This window comes from Poecilia reticulata, linkage group LG2 (assembly GCF_000633615.1).
Source record: "Poecilia reticulata strain Guanapo linkage group LG2, Guppy_female_1.0+MT, whole genome shotgun sequence".
Lineage (NCBI taxonomy): Eukaryota > Metazoa > Chordata > Actinopteri > Cyprinodontiformes > Poeciliidae > Poecilia > Poecilia reticulata.
In genome coordinates, this window is record NC_024332.1 from 32,666,050 (window position 1) to 32,682,266 (window position 16,217).

General features: G+C 40.8%; 2 protein-coding genes across 2 annotated transcripts in view; both read left to right on the forward strand.

Annotated features, from left to right (window-relative positions):
* The window catches only part of LOC103461685 (activin receptor type-1), a 30,604-nt gene extending 18,783 nt beyond the window's left edge, over positions 1-11,821 (forward strand). Inside the window, exons 4-12 of the mRNA XM_008403990.2 lie at positions 1,571-1,843; positions 2,035-2,301; positions 3,593-3,798; positions 6,736-6,835; positions 7,604-7,750; positions 8,620-8,895; positions 9,725-9,922; positions 10,597-10,727; positions 10,833-11,821. Of these exons, the coding sequence (XP_008402212.1) occupies positions 1,571-1,843; positions 2,035-2,301; positions 3,593-3,798; positions 6,736-6,835; positions 7,604-7,750; positions 8,620-8,895; positions 9,725-9,922; positions 10,597-10,727; positions 10,833-10,967 (1,733 nt within the window). The 3' untranslated portion in view covers positions 10,968-11,821. The remainder of the gene's footprint in view (positions 1-1,570; positions 1,844-2,034; positions 2,302-3,592; positions 3,799-6,735; positions 6,836-7,603; positions 7,751-8,619; positions 8,896-9,724; positions 9,923-10,596; positions 10,728-10,832) is intronic.
* Positions 11,822-14,498: 2,677 nt separating this feature from the next.
* Positions 14,499-16,217, forward strand: part of acvr1c (activin A receptor type 1C) — a 31,934-nt gene continuing 30,215 nt past the window's right edge. Inside the window, exon 1 of the mRNA XM_008403988.2 lies at positions 14,499-14,804. The gene's annotated coding sequence lies outside the window, so the exon portion shown is untranslated. The remainder of the gene's footprint in view (positions 14,805-16,217) is intronic.

The following is a 16,217-nucleotide window of genomic DNA, read 5'->3' on the forward strand; positions in this document are numbered from 1 at the left end:
CTCCCTCACTTGGGTCGTTCAGATTGGAGATTATGCATAACATCTGGCAGCGATGGATTGTCGATGTAATGTAGTTTTTATTTTTGTTTTTATTTAGCTTCATAGGAAGCTGAAATCTAGTCGAGGCTCTCTTGAAGGGGATCGTGTTTGCGGCTGTGCAGCCTTCCCAGTGGTTGGTTCTGACCTTGGTGACCCTTCCCTTTTTATCTRCAACTGCAAGTGTGAAAACCAAGACAAAAATACCCTATAATAAAAATATGCTTGCATTAATAACATGAAAATAGWTTAAATATGATGAAATACATCACATTCAGTTTTTATAGTATCGGTCAGGTCCGCCACATAAGGCTTTGAATACCAAGTTCATTACTTCATTTCCTGAATAGGTGAAAAAAAAAAWYTYMMMAWWARKTTTTTTYCCYCCCCTAATTCTCTGCTGCTAATAAATTGTATTGTTTTGTCTCTAGGACAGCCTCCTAGTTTTCTCCTGGAACGATCCACAGTGCTGGATCATACAGAAAGRGGGATCTGTGACCATTTGCATTGCACAATCTATTTACATTGACCAGAGTCCAGGTCGTCATTTACGCTCTCTTCTCTTCAGAAGATTTAAAACCATGGCCATGTAAAACCTACTATGAAGGACTTACTCCTCCTTTTTTTTACCACAAACAGCTGTGAAATCATAGTTGGACCAGATCTGTTACTCTTCAATCTAACAAAGTATGGACTTTAGGACTATTTTAAACTGATATGAATGAATTATAATGTTGAAAACRACTTCAGAAAACGACTCCGTCTTTCCCTTGTAATTACTTTGTACCCTTTTGAAGTGACTTTACTTGCCTTTTAAACCAGACCSACTTGGGGRAAAAAAAATCTGATTTTGATGTTGGAATCGTCTGATTTCCAGATTGTTGTCAGAAATCTGCGGTTTCARTTTGCAGCAAAGCTATGTTGAGGGAAGAGTTTCATTTTTCTACACAAGCAGCTACGTGTCGTCGTGAGGAAACGCAGAAATTAAAATGTCTTGATRGTTTAAAAGGTTCAAGGGAATAGAAAATGATGTTCAAAGCACCTATATGTATTGTGGCTTTGGAAAAGTGTAGGTGAGTATTTCTGATTTCCGAAGATAAACAAATGTCTGCATCTTCTCGAAGACATGTTGTTGTGTTTTCACGTCATAGTGATTGTCCTTAGAAACACGATCACATTCAAATCTCCTTCATGAACTAAAGCAAGATTTTTAATGTTGGTTGCATTTTACTTTATAAATGTTATGGCTACCAGTAAAGATTAATGGGTATCATTTTAACATTAACACTGATATCACTTATTTCAAAAGTCTAAAACATTAAAAAGTGTTTTGTTTCCCCCCCTCGTTTTATCCATTTTAAGTGTAGAATTACAAATGGGGAAAACATGTTTAAAACTAAGTGGCGTCTAAAGCAACTGGCCAGCACTTTCCACCCACATGTTTTCTGATGTGAGTGAATGCCATTTAATTGAATGGGTTAGTAATGGTATTGCTCTAATGGGTTTTTCGCCTATCTGTGCTTCCTCTTATCAGATGTCGAGCCGTCTGCCGGCAGACCGGTCCTCCGAGACCAGGAGTGTGTGTGCGAGGGAGATGCGTGTGAGCACGGCCGGCGCTGCACCGGCCAGCAGTGTTTCTCCTCCCTGAACGTGACCGACAGGGCCGTCGTCCAGCGGAAGGGCTGCCTGAGGGACGACGAGGAGGGCAGAGCCACCTGCGCCATGGCACCCTCATCGGTCTATGTCGTCAGGTGCTGCCAGGGCCATCTGTGTAACATGAACGTCACGGTGCAAATTCCAGGAAAAGGTGACTTTGTGCACGCTGGCTGCTGCTCACCACTAAACCTTGTCAAGTAGCATGCAGAATATTTTCTTGGGTAGTTAAAAAAAAGGGGGTGGGGGGAGGCGGGGGGAGCTGTGTACATTTTCCTTTTTTTTGTATTAAAGTACGTGAAATTAAAAACTTACAAGCTGCCTTTTCTCCCTAATCTTTCTCAGAAGGGGAAAAGAAGCTCCTAAGCGAAGAGGAGCACGAGTGTGTATGCGAGGGCAGCTCCTGCGTGACGGCGACTCGCTGCTTAGGCCTCCAGTGTTTCTCGTCTCTGACGGTCAGCGGTGGCTTGCTCGTGCACCAGAAAGGCTGCTTCAAGGCAGTGGAGCAGAGCACGATGACCTGCAAGACGCCGCCGTCCAGGGAGCAGATAGTCGAGTGTTGCCAGGGGCATCTGTGCAACATGAACAGCACCGTGAGGCTCCCAGTCAAATGTACGGCAAAATCCAGAACGCGCYACTGAAGTTCAGAGGCTCTTAAGTTTTCATTTGATTGCTTTCGCTGTTGCACCTAATCTGTCTTAAAGGACAGGTTTCTGTGATCTAAACTGCAAACTGGATAGGAAGTGTTATTAAGTTTCAAACACCTGGGGACTATTTACAGCCACTTCAATGCAGATTACAATAAAAAAAATAGATTATTTTGATTAAATGTAGAAGCTAGAACAMCAGGGAACACACAGTTAATGGTTTATAGATTATGTGGTCAGAGTTGCTTTTTAATATCCCTGTATCAACTTTGAACATCTACAGACTGAAATGTTTGCCGGTTCTTAGTAAAACATCTCTAAGAGTTTTCAAACAGTTTTCAACAGAGGCTCCATTAGATTAAGGACTGGACTTTGTCTAGGCCATCCAATCACTTCGATAGTGTTTGGATGGATTTTTGGATGGCGTGCACTTATCCTACCACCAACTCTGACCAGTTTACCTAACCCTGCCAAACTAAAGCATCACTCCAGCTTGATGCTGCCACCACCATGTGTGAGTTTGCCTTCACATAGTGTTTGTCCATGATCTTACCAGAGCATCTTATTCCATAAAACATTCTCTGTACTTTTCCATGAAGATCAGMTTTGTGAACCAGAATCAGCTGTATTTTTTTTCTTCCACGTTTATGTATTTTTAAAATTATTTTTCTATGAAAAGCCATAGATTGTCTTTTAAATAACGTAAAAATATGTATATCAAACTCATTTAGTTTGCAATATAAATTCACATAATCTTAGGGAGTAACCTTTTCTGTGTTGCCCTTTATGTATGAGTGGCTAGAAATATGAATGATCATGGTAAGTAGATTTTTAGGTGTTTTTCCTGCTAAGTGTAACCCTCCCTCCTCTAAAAGTTTGGCTAAAGCCTGAGCACCCAGACAGAGTTGCTAGTTATGTGTATGAAGGAGTTCATTATGCGAGTTGGGTAAAGGGGGAACATTGTCTGTGCTGAAGGAAGAGTGTAGCACTCTTCTCCATTTGGAAATTATGAATGGTGGTCAGTTCATCATGCTGATGACTTGATTTGATCCACACTGTGAGCTGAATATGTGACGGAATGCTTTTTAGCTTATTTGAGTTACAGCCCTATGCATTGAAGTATTATTATTTGACTTGAATGTCCACCCAAAACTGTCTGAAAGGACCGTCTTGCCTGGTTTTATCAGAAACGGATCCCGTGTTCATGCACACAAAAATCCACTGTAGCTATTTCACTCTTCTCCTTTTCCTTGCAGTCGATGAACTGTCCAGCTACAATGTGACCACGCTGACGATGGCCATTGTGGCCCCCATCATTGTTCTCATCATCCTTTCCGCCGCCGCCATCCTCGTGTTTAGACGCATCCACCGCAACCAAATGGAAAGGCTGACGTCACGAGACGCCGAATATGGAACGATAGACGGACTTATAGCGTCTAACGTGGGGGAGAGCACTCTGGCGGTATGTACGGCGTAACCCACTTCAATGTTTTTGAAAGGAAGAGATTATAGGTAATTAAACCAATAAATGTTAATAGTTACCTCAACATATGGCTTTTCCAGAGGAAAGTTTCAGTTTCTGAAAAAACCTCAGAGAACTTTCATGGTCCATTGTACACCCAACATCATAATGGTTGCTGAGCTTTTCTTTAGGARTCCGGCTTTGAATCTAAAATACGGCTCCTCTGTTTTTTCAGTAATGGATGTTTTCCGAGTCTGATTGAGGATGTAAATAGCTGTTTTCTTAGTTCATTTCTCTTCTGATTAGAACATAATTTCTGCTTGCTGTACTTGGATATGTAGCCTACATAAACAAACATTATGCACAATCTTATGTGTTCCCATACTTTGATTAAGTGGGATTTTTGCCTGCTGTTTGCACACACTGTTGACATAATAATGCATAATAGGTACTTGATGCATAATAAATGCCTGTTTGTGGTAGTGTGGTTTTAAAACTTTGCTCTAAACTATACTTTAAATAAGAAGCCATAAACATTTTAAATCCCACCACCAAGTTAGTGACTCTTTATTAAGGCACGTTGTTCTCAGATGTAGTTTAGCTCTCGGTTTATAAGGCTGAACGTCTGTACCGGTAATGTTTAGGTCTTACCCGAAGCAAGGCCAACATGTCTTCAAACATGATTCAACAGTGCAGGCCACGACTGAAAGCTGTGTACCCTCCTGATCGTAATCTCAAAACTGTTTTTCTGTCGGAGGRGGAAAAGAAATGGTTCTGCATGAATATTTGTGTGAAAGCTGTACTCGGGAGAGTGGGGTGGTGGCGGGGGAGCAGGAGAGTGTTTTGCATCGTCTCAGTCATTTTTTTTTTTTTTCTTTTGCTCTCGTCTCCTGGAGGAATGTTTTTGCTATTTATTTTCTCTCCACTCGACTGTGGATTGTGCGTCTTCCACAGTGTGGTTTGTGTGTTTGAGGGCTGCTAAACTGATCCAGAGTTTAGGTGGAGCCCTGTGGTTAGCCTTTCGTCTGAAAAATGGCTYTGCGGAGCGTTTACTSACTCATGCAAGGCAGTCGAGATGAGCAGGAAAGACTCAAAGTTTAGTCTGTGCCCAGCTGTAGACCAATTAAAAGCTCCCATGACTAACTGTCATTTTGTGAGAAATGTATTCAGTTATTGTACATTTTTGTACAACRACTTGCTAAAGTATTTAGTTCTTGAACTCTTTGTTTTTTTTACTCTGGTTTTATGTGGTAGACCAACAGAAACTAGTGTATTTRGAAATGGATGAAAAATGGTACCAAAAAAATGTCCTCTGATGCATCTAAATGCAGTGGTGTATTTGTTCAGTTTTCAGTCAACTTTTTTTTTGTGTGGATGTTTAAAAAATTATTTGCAACAAAATCCACCTGTTAGATTTTACATAGTACATTTCAAATTCAAAAGAAAATGCTTCTTCTGAAACTAAAATACTTAGCAAAATACTGCTTGGTACACTATTGGCTTGAGCACCATTCATTTTTCTTGTTGCTAATTGGTCATACCCCACAAGAGCGGAGATGAGGAAGACTCTACCAAGACAGTTTCAACTGTGCATATTAGGGTATACTACTATGGTGTTTGGATTGCTCAGTAGTGTTTTTAGAGGGCCCTCAAGTGTTCGTAGTGGTTGTGGTCATCCGACAAGTTTGGTCTGCTGGTAAACCTACGAAGATATGGATGTTTAAATTTCTTGAGCAGGCCAGCAGGGAGAGCTTTGGAGCATCAGTTATATGGAGAAGCATCAAAGAAATCTACGGCAACCGTGAAGCTGCTGCAGAAATTCTTAAGTTACCCCAAAAGATTTGGGATGAGTCTGTGTGGCTGCATACGAATGGATGGCACACTTAAAATTTTTTTATTTTTGAAAAATCTTAAACTTCACATCGTTTTCCACTTCACAGCTAAGTGCTATTTGGTKTTGATGGATCAGACGGATCCCAAATGAAATAGACTGAAGTTTGACGTAATGTGGCAAAATATTTTGGAAAACTACAATTCTGCACAGCACTGTGTTTTCTTTGGCAGTGAAGGGCCTAAATATGGAGTCACGGTTCTTCTGCTTCACCATTGTAAAAAAATAAAAATATGCTTGACTGCCTGCCCAGCCATCCTCTCTGACAATAACAATATTACACTGCTCTGATTGCCTTCTGCTTACATGCCTGGCCCTAATATAACCTCCTAAAAAATCTTTTCTTTTTTTTTCTTTCTTTTTTATCCATTTCAACTTTCTGCAGCTCTCTGCAGAGTAAGTCATCATTTATTTTATGGTCCCGGCCTTGCATTCCTGTGTTATGATTCCAAATTGTCTCTCAGGCAGCTCTTGCATTATGCATCTGTTTATCTGAGCCATCACTTGTCTCTGTTTTCAATCTGTCTACCCCCCCGCCCCCTCCTCTCTTCTCTGTTCAGTCATTTGTTTTTGCTCAGCAGCTGCCCACTTTGTAGCTCCGCACTGCCCCCCTGTGGCAGCCTTTCGACACTGTGTGCAGTGTAGACGAGATAAAAATAAAAGGCTTAGCAGCATTGCGCCTGTTTTGGAGTCTGGCTCTTGGATTAGATAAAATCTCCAGCGCCCACACCAGTCACCCAGGAGGTGGCGCCTCCTCTGTTGTTTACTCAGCAGGGGGCACTCTGCATCTCCAGCACACACACATATCTTACACCCCCCCACCCCTGCCCACCTCCCAGTCTTGTGTAGGTGCCACATCAAAGACGGCTCGCTTGTGTTAATCCCCATCTGACTCCCAGATGCTCTGTATTTCATCATTTGCAGTCCTGAGCCTCGGGATTTTCTTTAGGGCTGTTTTCATCAAAATGGCTTTCTTGCCAAATTATACAAAGGCTCGCGCTAACATAAACAGCCTCCTAACCCTGTATGTTTTTGGGCTTTTCCAGGATCTTCTGGATCATTCCTGCACTTCAGGAAGCGGCTCAGGACTCCCGTTTCTCGTTCAGAGGACTGTTGCCAGACAGATCACTCTGAATGAGTGTGTGGGTAAGTTGCAGGTCGAACACCGTAAACTTCCTTTCTCCAACCTGTGGTCAGTTCCCGCAACAATGAACAATCTGTGTTCGTCCTCTCACATTATTGATGTTTAGACAGGAACAAATCACTGATGCCTTTATCAAATATTGTTTCCTTGCACCTGATGAGCCTGCAAAACTGTTTATTTTGACTTTGTTGTTCTAAGGGAAATATTTTTCATATTATGGTTCTAGTAGAAATAAKGAAATAAAGTGACATAAAGTATTATTTAAATTCTTGAATGAACAATGGTTTTCCTGTACAGTACACGCTCTTCCTGGGTCGTCTTGATGACATTTTTGTTCTATTGAAACCTCACAAATTAATTTGTGGCCACCAGAGGGCAGAGGGAATCTGATATTCGCATCTACAAGAGTACAGTAGAGGGTTCGTCAACAAATCCTTCAGCTTAACACAGATATTTACTTCCACATTGTTGCTGAAGAGGCTAGTGTGTGCTTAGAATCCAGAAAAACTACCTTAGCAATTACTTTTCAGACTCCTATTCTTCCAACCCAGAAAAGGAAGTAGACCAGAGGATACTTATCTAGCAACCCTGAACAGGAGCACCTAGTTTACATACTTTAGATCAACATTAGATTAGTTTTCTTCTTTTGCTCTTTCCTTTGGTTTATTTTGTTTGYGTTTCCTTTTTAATTCCTGTAAAGCACTTTGTGTTGCTTCGTTGCTGAAAATGTGCTATWTAAATACAATTACCTTGTATTTGTCGTTGTCCAGGTAAGGGCCGTTACGGTGAAGTGTGGCGGGGTCAGTGGCAGGGGGAGAGTGTCGCTGTGAAAATCTTCTCCTCCAGAGATGAGAAGTCCTGGTTCAGAGAGACTGAGATCTACAACACTGTGCTGCTGAGGCACGAGAACATCCTGGGTGTGTAACATGTTTATCAACAAGGCWTTTTTTTTTCGGCAAAAAATGCTGAAAATATTTTAMGTTTTTTTTATTTTTGTTTGTTTTCAGTTAAGTTTWACTTAAAAAATAAAAAATGCCGTGTCATTACTGACCAGCAACAGGGTTCTGGCTGCAACAAATCTTGCATGTTGCATAACAGTCAGAAGTTTAATTTAAAATCTGACTGCTGTATAATTTTCTACTGTGAAATGAAAGGATGTGCTGGATCTGTGAGGACTTTTGAGATTAAAAAGGTTCAGTAACCATGTAGGAAATGTAAAATGTTTTTATGATGGCTCTGAAATGTAGTAGACGTTTTGTAGCGGATGCAGATCACTGCTCTGCAAATGACCCTGTGATTGAGATCTATCTTTACCTGKGAATTGGGTTGAACCTTTCTAAGCACTAAAGCCATATTTTGAATTTCACAAAGATAAGCTACCACAAAGCTGAAGTATATTATTTTTTTATTTATTTTAATTTTTTTTACATACAAACAACCCAAGCTTTTCCTGTTAAAGATTTTCTAAACAAAAGTTTTAGAAGCCCTAATAATTTCTACTTGGTAGGAAGAGATTCATATTGATTTAGTAACACAGGAACAGTTTGTATAAATTTCATATTATTAAAATAATTCATAAAGGTTTCAGAGACATGTTGGTAAACATGCATTCCCCCCACCCCCTTTCTAGTGAATTTCTTTCACCAAGATATAGATTTCCTTGAACTGCTAAAATACAAAACTTGACTAAAGCAATATTTTTTCTTTTTAAATTGGTCAACCGCAATCATATTTTCATACACACAAATGACCGGTCAGCGGCTTAAATACGTCTCCCTCAACTCAGGATTCATCGCATCAGACATGACTTCCAGGAACTCCAGCACTCAGCTGTGGCTCATCACTCACTTCCACGAAATGGGCTCCTTGTACGACTATCTTCAGCTCAGCACCCTGGATGCGTCCAGCTGCCTCCGCATGGCGCTCTCAATAGCCAGTGGCTTGGCACACTTGCACGTCGAGATCTTTGGCACTCAAGGCAAGCCAGCCATCGCCCACCGAGACCTCAAGAGCAAAAATGTTTTGGTGAAAAAGAACGGACAGTGCTGCATTGCTGACCTGGGTAAGAATATTCTATTTTGTGTGGGGGGGGAAAAATACTGCACAGACACGTATTTTTGTATCCAAGTCAGATTGCAAATGTTAGAACTGCGTAGAAAGTCTTTGCCTTTGATGTTGTGGCGGGACCTGAGGGTTTGAATGTTAGTTTTTACTTGATGGGACTTCATCAAAGGCATTTTAGAGGGTTTGTGCATCATGCCGTTTGGCACATTATCGCTACAGAAGAGGTTGTTTGAATCTCGAAGCCCATTGGTTTCAACATCAGCGCAAATATCCCTTCATGTCCGTCCGTCTGCTAAGCCATATTTCTTGTTAAATTAGAAAAACAAGCAATACTAAATATATCAGGCGGCTCTTAACCAAAAACCCATTTGCAAGACCGTGGAACATTTAATCTGATGCGCCAATGTTCCATTTCACAGATGCTTGAAGCACATCTAATTCAGCAGAAAGGCCGGGTTAGATGTAATGAATTTGGCTGCTGATGACGTATTGCGCTGTGCAGACAAACACGGTGGAGGTTGTTTGTCTGGTCAGTGAGTTGTTGTTGTGTTGAAGTACATCCTGTGTGCTGGAACAGGGCTGTTTGCTCTAAATTAGCCGTGTTTTTTTGTTTAATTCAGCTACACGAGGCCAGTGCGCTATCTTTGATATAGTCATTTAGGATTGGAGACCTCCCACTGACAGTGCAGCGTGTTGTTGCCGTAGAGACGCGATGTTGGACATTTTATTTTAGACCGTTTTCATTTGCAAACCTTAATTTCTGCTCTGGGGAAAGAACCAAAGAGTTTTCTTTTTTTTTTWAATTTATTTATTTTTTTAAATTTCAGGTCTGGCAGTTATGCATTTTCAAGACACCAATGAACTGGATGTGGGAAACAACCCTAAAGTTGGCACCAAGCGCTACATGGCCCCGGAGGTGCTGGACGATTCCATCCAGATGGACTGCTTCGAGTCCTTCAAGAGAGTGGACATCTGGGCCCTGGGCCTCGTCCTGTGGGAGGTCGCCAGGAGGACAGTGAGCAACGGTCAGTAGCTTCATTAAAGCTTTTTTTACTTTCTGTAGCAGCGACAGTGATAAACCGGCCATCAGGAAAACAGGTCAGCATAATGGCAGGTTAATATGAAGCTATGCTTTAGTTTAAATTGTGATGTGACGATCGATGAATAAGCGTCGCATTAAGGCCTCGTTGAGCCTCCGTTCCACCATATCGTCTTTTAGACGTTTGGAAATGTTGGTTAGCCAAACATCATGCCAGCAACATACTGTCCAGGCTTTTGTTGTTTTCAGCACTTCAACACTTCTTATTGCGCTACAATGAATTTATTTATTTGTCAAAGCATACATTTAGAAAAATAAAGAAGAACCAAATTAAAAAAAACATTTCGGTATCATTTACATCTTGCCATGATAATAGTGTATGCAGACCCCTGCTATGCTGGTCTGCAGCAGCTGCTCGGTTTATGCTAATTACGGAGTCTAATGTGATGTTTTGTTTGACCCTAAAATCTTTCATTGATAAATAAAAAGGATCAGAAGCTACATTTTCCATACTTCAACTCGTTCTTCTTGCATCAACCTCACCAACCTATCTTTAGAAGACTAAATCTTTGTTGCATTCATCAGTGAACCATCGAACAGAATAATGTGACGTTTTTTTTTTTTTTGCTTGCTTGCTTGCATCCTCTCCTCTACATGTAGGCATTGTTGAGGACTATAAGCCACCGTTTCACGACGTGGTCCCCAGTGATCCCAGCTTCGAAGACATGAAGAAGGTGGTGTGTGTGGATCAGCAGAGGCCCAATATCCCAAACAGATGGTTCTCAGACCCAGTGAGTAACAGTTTTTTTCACTCACACATACTGATATTACAACATGTATAACTTCATGCCGCAGCCATTGACAAATACACTGAATCCTTTCTTCTCGTTATCCAGACTTTAAGCTCCTTGGCTAAACTCATGAAGGAGTGCTGGTACCAGAACCCGTCTGCCAGATTAACCGCACTGCGCATCAAAAAGACTCTGACGAAGATTGACAACTCGCTGGATAAAATCAAAACAGACATTTGAGCCTTTGCTTGAGAAGAAGAGGCCTTCAAAGACATCCAGAGGATGGAACATCTTACAGAAAGTCTGAGAAATTTAAAGACTTCATGGGTTTAGTGCCCTTATAGTGGCACAGACCTATATTTATTTTTCAAAACGCTAGGCGGGACACATTTTGGCATCCAAAGATGGCTCATGTAGTCTTGGAGGAAAAAGGAAAACATCAATTCAATCTATGACATTGGAGCTGGACTGTTAGAAACCTTCTTCAAGGAGGAAACTGTTACCTGGGCATTTGAATAGGTGTATTTTTGGGGGGTTTTTTGTTTGCTTTTTTTTTATGTTAGAAAGGCACATTTTGTTTGCCATGTTTTTCAGTTTAAAATGCACCTGGACGTGACCGTCTCACTCTTCTCTTTGTGCTCCATTCATTTACATTATGGTACATTCATGTAGAAAAAAAAACAGGCCAGTTTGGTAGCTTAATGTACATCTGCAGCAGCAATCGCAATTCCAATCAGAGGCGTCATCTTCTACTAATGCGCCGTAAGAATAAAATTGAGTTTTATTCTTACCGTTTACTGTGCTGTAAGACCAAGTTTGATCTGAAATGTAACATTAAGGTGTACGGCTGCGCCTGTGGCTCTTTTGCTTTCGCAGATGTGCATCGTCCATCTGAAGATACTGTTGCAAACAGTTTTGCGTATTATGTTTGCAGTCATGTTTTTTTTTTTTTTTTTTTACAGCTTTAGACACACAAATGCTTAAAGTTTAAATAAAAGATTTGCCAGTTACTGCTGAATTTTCCAAAGGCCTGTAAGTAAGCCTGTATTCTGTCTTAATGCGTGCATCGTCAAGTAAATGAAGTCAAACTTAAACCTCTTTTTTATTATTTCTTTTAAATTTTATACCAATTAGTGATTTCTATTAATTAAATAGAAAAAAAAAATATTTGTGTCATTTGTCTTGCTGGGGTTTCTAGAAAATATACCAAAAGTGGTGTCTTGGGGGGACACCCAAATGTTTGCTGCCAATCTATTACTGAGGAAGCTGGTGACCTTCAAAGAACTTCCATCAACTGTTGTAATTCTTTCTTTACACCTCTATTTTTTAAATACTTGTAGATCTGCTCATGGTGTACATTGGGAAAAGGGACTTTCTGCATCAGCATTAGCGTTTAAAATCCACTTGCTTTCTAAATGTAGCGTTTGTACAACTGTTTAAATTTCAGCATCTGGAGCTAAATCAGCCCCACGTTAAATTCTTTAAGTCAATTTCAGTTGCACGTAGATGCAAAGGAATATTATTAAAGCAGAGGGAAACGTGATGGGCTCTGAGAGAACTTGGTAGATGGCTTTGCGGATTGGGTGGATCAACACAACCAATTCGGTTCATTCAGCATTTATTAATTGGCATATCTTGCCAAGCAATAGTTCAATCGATGGCCATTTTCAAAAAGGTGACACAGTCAAACAGAAAACTGGGACCAGGTGTGACTACTATGAAGAGGAAAAGACCTGAATATAAAAACCAAAAGTGGCAATTTTAGAAATGCATATATGTGAAGTGGTAGGAGGAAGAGTGATCATTAAAGCCTCCAGGAACCTACGCCAGTGGCAGCATAACTACACAGAGTAGTTCACGATTACTGACTTGGTTACACATTTTTTTTTTTTTTTTAAGTTTTGGCTCTAGTGGCCTTTATTTGATAGTTGACAGGAAGGCAGGTAATGAGAGAGGGAGGGGACATGCGGCAAAGGTCACCAGGCTGGGAATCGAACCTGTGACAGCCGCGTCGAGGACTGAGGCCTCCAAATGTGGGTTGTGCTTAACCCCTGCGCCACCACAGCACACCCCTTAGCTACACATTTTGGAAGGTTTTAAGTCTCTTAAAAGTAGACGGGGTGTCTGCCTCACAGACGAAAACTGGGAGCTGGTTCCACAGGAGAGAAGCCTGGTTTATTCATGTCAAAAATTAAAACTGCAAAGCTGTAGTAACCTTGTGTGTTTTATGTACCCTTGTCTACCACACGTTTTCCTTCCACTCAACTTTTCCTTAATATGCTTGGATACAGCATTTTGAAAACCAACTTGTTCAGAAATAACCTTTTTTAGCTTATGTTTGTTGTGGAGGGTGGTAGTGCCGTCGTTCTGGATAACGATCCAGTCAGCAGGGTTTACCATGATTATGTAGCCAATCACATTTATGTGTAAAAAAATATATATTTTCCTTCAGTAAGTGAAATTGAAATTTTCATTAGTTGTAACCCATAATAATCAAAATTAAGAGGTTAGCACTTGAGATGTATCACAGCATTATGAAATTGTCAACTAAAGCAGCAGCTCTTTTGGGGTATGTGTCTACCAGTTCTCCACATCTAGAGACGGAAGATTTTGATTTTTTTTTTTTGCAAAACAGCCTAAGCTCAGATTGGATGAAAAGCATAACCTTTCAAATCTTGCAAATGATTTTCAATTGGATGGAAGTCTGGACTCTGATGAGGCCACTCACACTCATGGAAATGGTTTACATAATTCCCTTCAACATCTTAAACCTTTTACTGCTTGTAACTAGTTTTCTTCCAGGATTGATGATGTTTGATGATCCATGGATGTTTTATAACCTCAACCCGCATTAAGCTTCTCCATAGCCCTTCCTGCTGTATTTACTTCTGGCTTGCAATTATTCCCCACTTTGTGTAAATTAATTACATAAAACTCCAATGAAAGACAGTTAACGTTGGCAATGCTATGTGACAAAGTGGGAAATAGTTCAAGACTCATGACTACTTTCTCAAAGCATGGCAAAAAGCATGGTTTTGTCATGCTAATGAAGAAGCTCCTTTACCTCCCTCTCTCTATCTGCCTGGCGACACAGGCATCTGCTGTTGCCGTGGAGCCTGAGCAACGCAAGCACGACTCTGGCCAGAAGTCACTCGCAGTAAATAACTTCTTGCGTGCAGACAAGTTTTGCAACGGAGTACAAGCTCAGCAAAGTCAAGCACCACTGTCAAAGGTGGTGAGGTTTCCCTCGATTTGGGCTGCTCACATCCTGGGACAGGAATTGCAACATCTCCTGTGGTGTAACTTGGTCTGCTGGCTGGAGCACACGACCGTAGTGGCCTCGCGGAGCCAAACATAACATTAGTTGAGACAACAGAACAACAAAGCAGAAAGGGAAAAAGCACACAGCTGAAAAGTGCAAAATGTTTTGGAGATGAAAAAAAAAAAGAAAATAATGTCACAAAACATGTGAAGAAAAAGACATGAATTTGAGAAAAATCACCAAACACATGAAGAGATCAGAAGACAGCAAAACATTTGAAAAGTGTTCTGACATCTTAATTTACTGTAACAAAAGAGCACAAAGAAACATGAAACAGTGGAAATAAACCACGCAAAAGCATTTCATTTGTTTTTACAGTCATTTGTTAAATAGAAAAATATATGTTATAGTTTGTAATGTATTTTTATTACACAATACTATGAAAAACAAAAAGGTGATAACATTTTATTTGGAAAGTTTGATTCAATTTTATTAGCCACGCCTTTTTCCTGCTAATGTCAGACCTGTAGAATGAAGAAAACACTTTAACTGAACTGGTTTGATATTTTACTCAGTTTTAAAATTTAAAACATAGTACTTATAAAGTGGCCGCATTAATTTCACTCATTCCGTATGAACATGCGCAGACCGTCCCTCTGTTTTTCCACACTCCGCATGCGTGTGTGCGTAAGCTGCAGCACAACCAATCAAATTAACAGGATTTAAAAATAACGGGGGAGGCGGGAAGGGGGCCAGGATCTCAGGTGGAGATACAACAAATTTCAACTGTTCGGCATTTGAAGTTGCACAAAGAGGTAAGCGGTACTTTTCTTTTACGATGAGACAATTGACTAGCTATAACGTCGTGTTAGCAACTCTGGGTTACGTTGGTGATACCGTGTATCTTTCACTTGTACGCTATGTTTAGTCATGCTGTATTAATCCGGTGAAAAACAAATAATATGCACCGTGTTAGCTCAGAAAGCCACCTCTGTCCACACAGCTTTACGTTGGCTTGCATTTAAATTACAGTTACATGTTACCACGTCCTTCCTGACCCGTCCTCTCCTAAGTGAATATAAGCTTGAGGACGTGGAGAAAACGTCCAAAGAGGGTCCCGCTGAGATCACTTCAGATGAGAGGGACAACATTCAACTGGAACTCCTCTGGAGAAAACCATCCAAGAAGAGAAAGCACTACGGGTCCAGGCAGAGAATTTCTTAGAGCTATTGGATCAAGAACTGAAAACAGAACGAGAACTTAAGAGCCCAAATTGAGGCAGACAAAGAGGAAGATGTGGAGATTGTCGAGATGCTAATTAAAAAGCTTGAGAATATGGAGAAAAGGTCCACAGAGCCTGCTTTGGATGATCGGGATACATTTGAACTGAAACTCCAAAAACTAGAGAAAATGCACCAAGTAGAGAAAAGTCTAAGGGTCCAAGGAGAGACTGAAAATGCTTCTCTCTTGAAGACTGTAGAGTCTCTTCGGCAGGAAACAAACAAAGAGCTGCAGAAAGAAAGGGCTCTAAGAGAAGAGGAAGAAAGATGTAAGTTGGAAAAGGTAAGTGATGAACTTTACCAGGGTTTAGAGAAAGCCTGTAAGATAACAGAAATGCTCTCGGATGAGGCCGAAGTCCTWACCAACACGCTTCAGGCAGAGGACAAGAAATGGAGATCTCTGCTCAAAGATATCCAGGAACTCGCCCTCATGCTGGAACAAGCCCTTAGAATCGAGGCAGAGAACTATGAGATGGAGGCCATAGAGATTTTAGAGGTTTTCCAGAAGGAAGCAGAATACAGAACCTGGCAGAAGAAAGACTTGAAAGAGAAACGCCATCTCATCAAAGTTCAACCTCTTTAAAGTCATGTTAATAACTCTTTGCTGTTATATTATAAGTATTAAATCTAACAAGTATTTTAGATTATTAATATTTTAATTCACGTAAAGAGCACTCTGTTATGTGTCTGTTTTACCACACCTGATTCAAATGATTGCATGACCTCCTCTGCAGCCACCAAATACTGCAGAAGTCTGTCAGTCATGCCATTCATTTGAGTCAGGAGTTTGGTAGGAAGGAGACACCTTAAACATGTAGGGCATGGGTACTTAAGGACTACAATTTGGAACCACTGCGACGGCGGTCGATTCCTGGTCTGTCCACCCTTTGCCGTTTTCCCACTTCACCCACCCTGCCTGCTGGTGTTGGTCAGAAGGATCAATGGCTT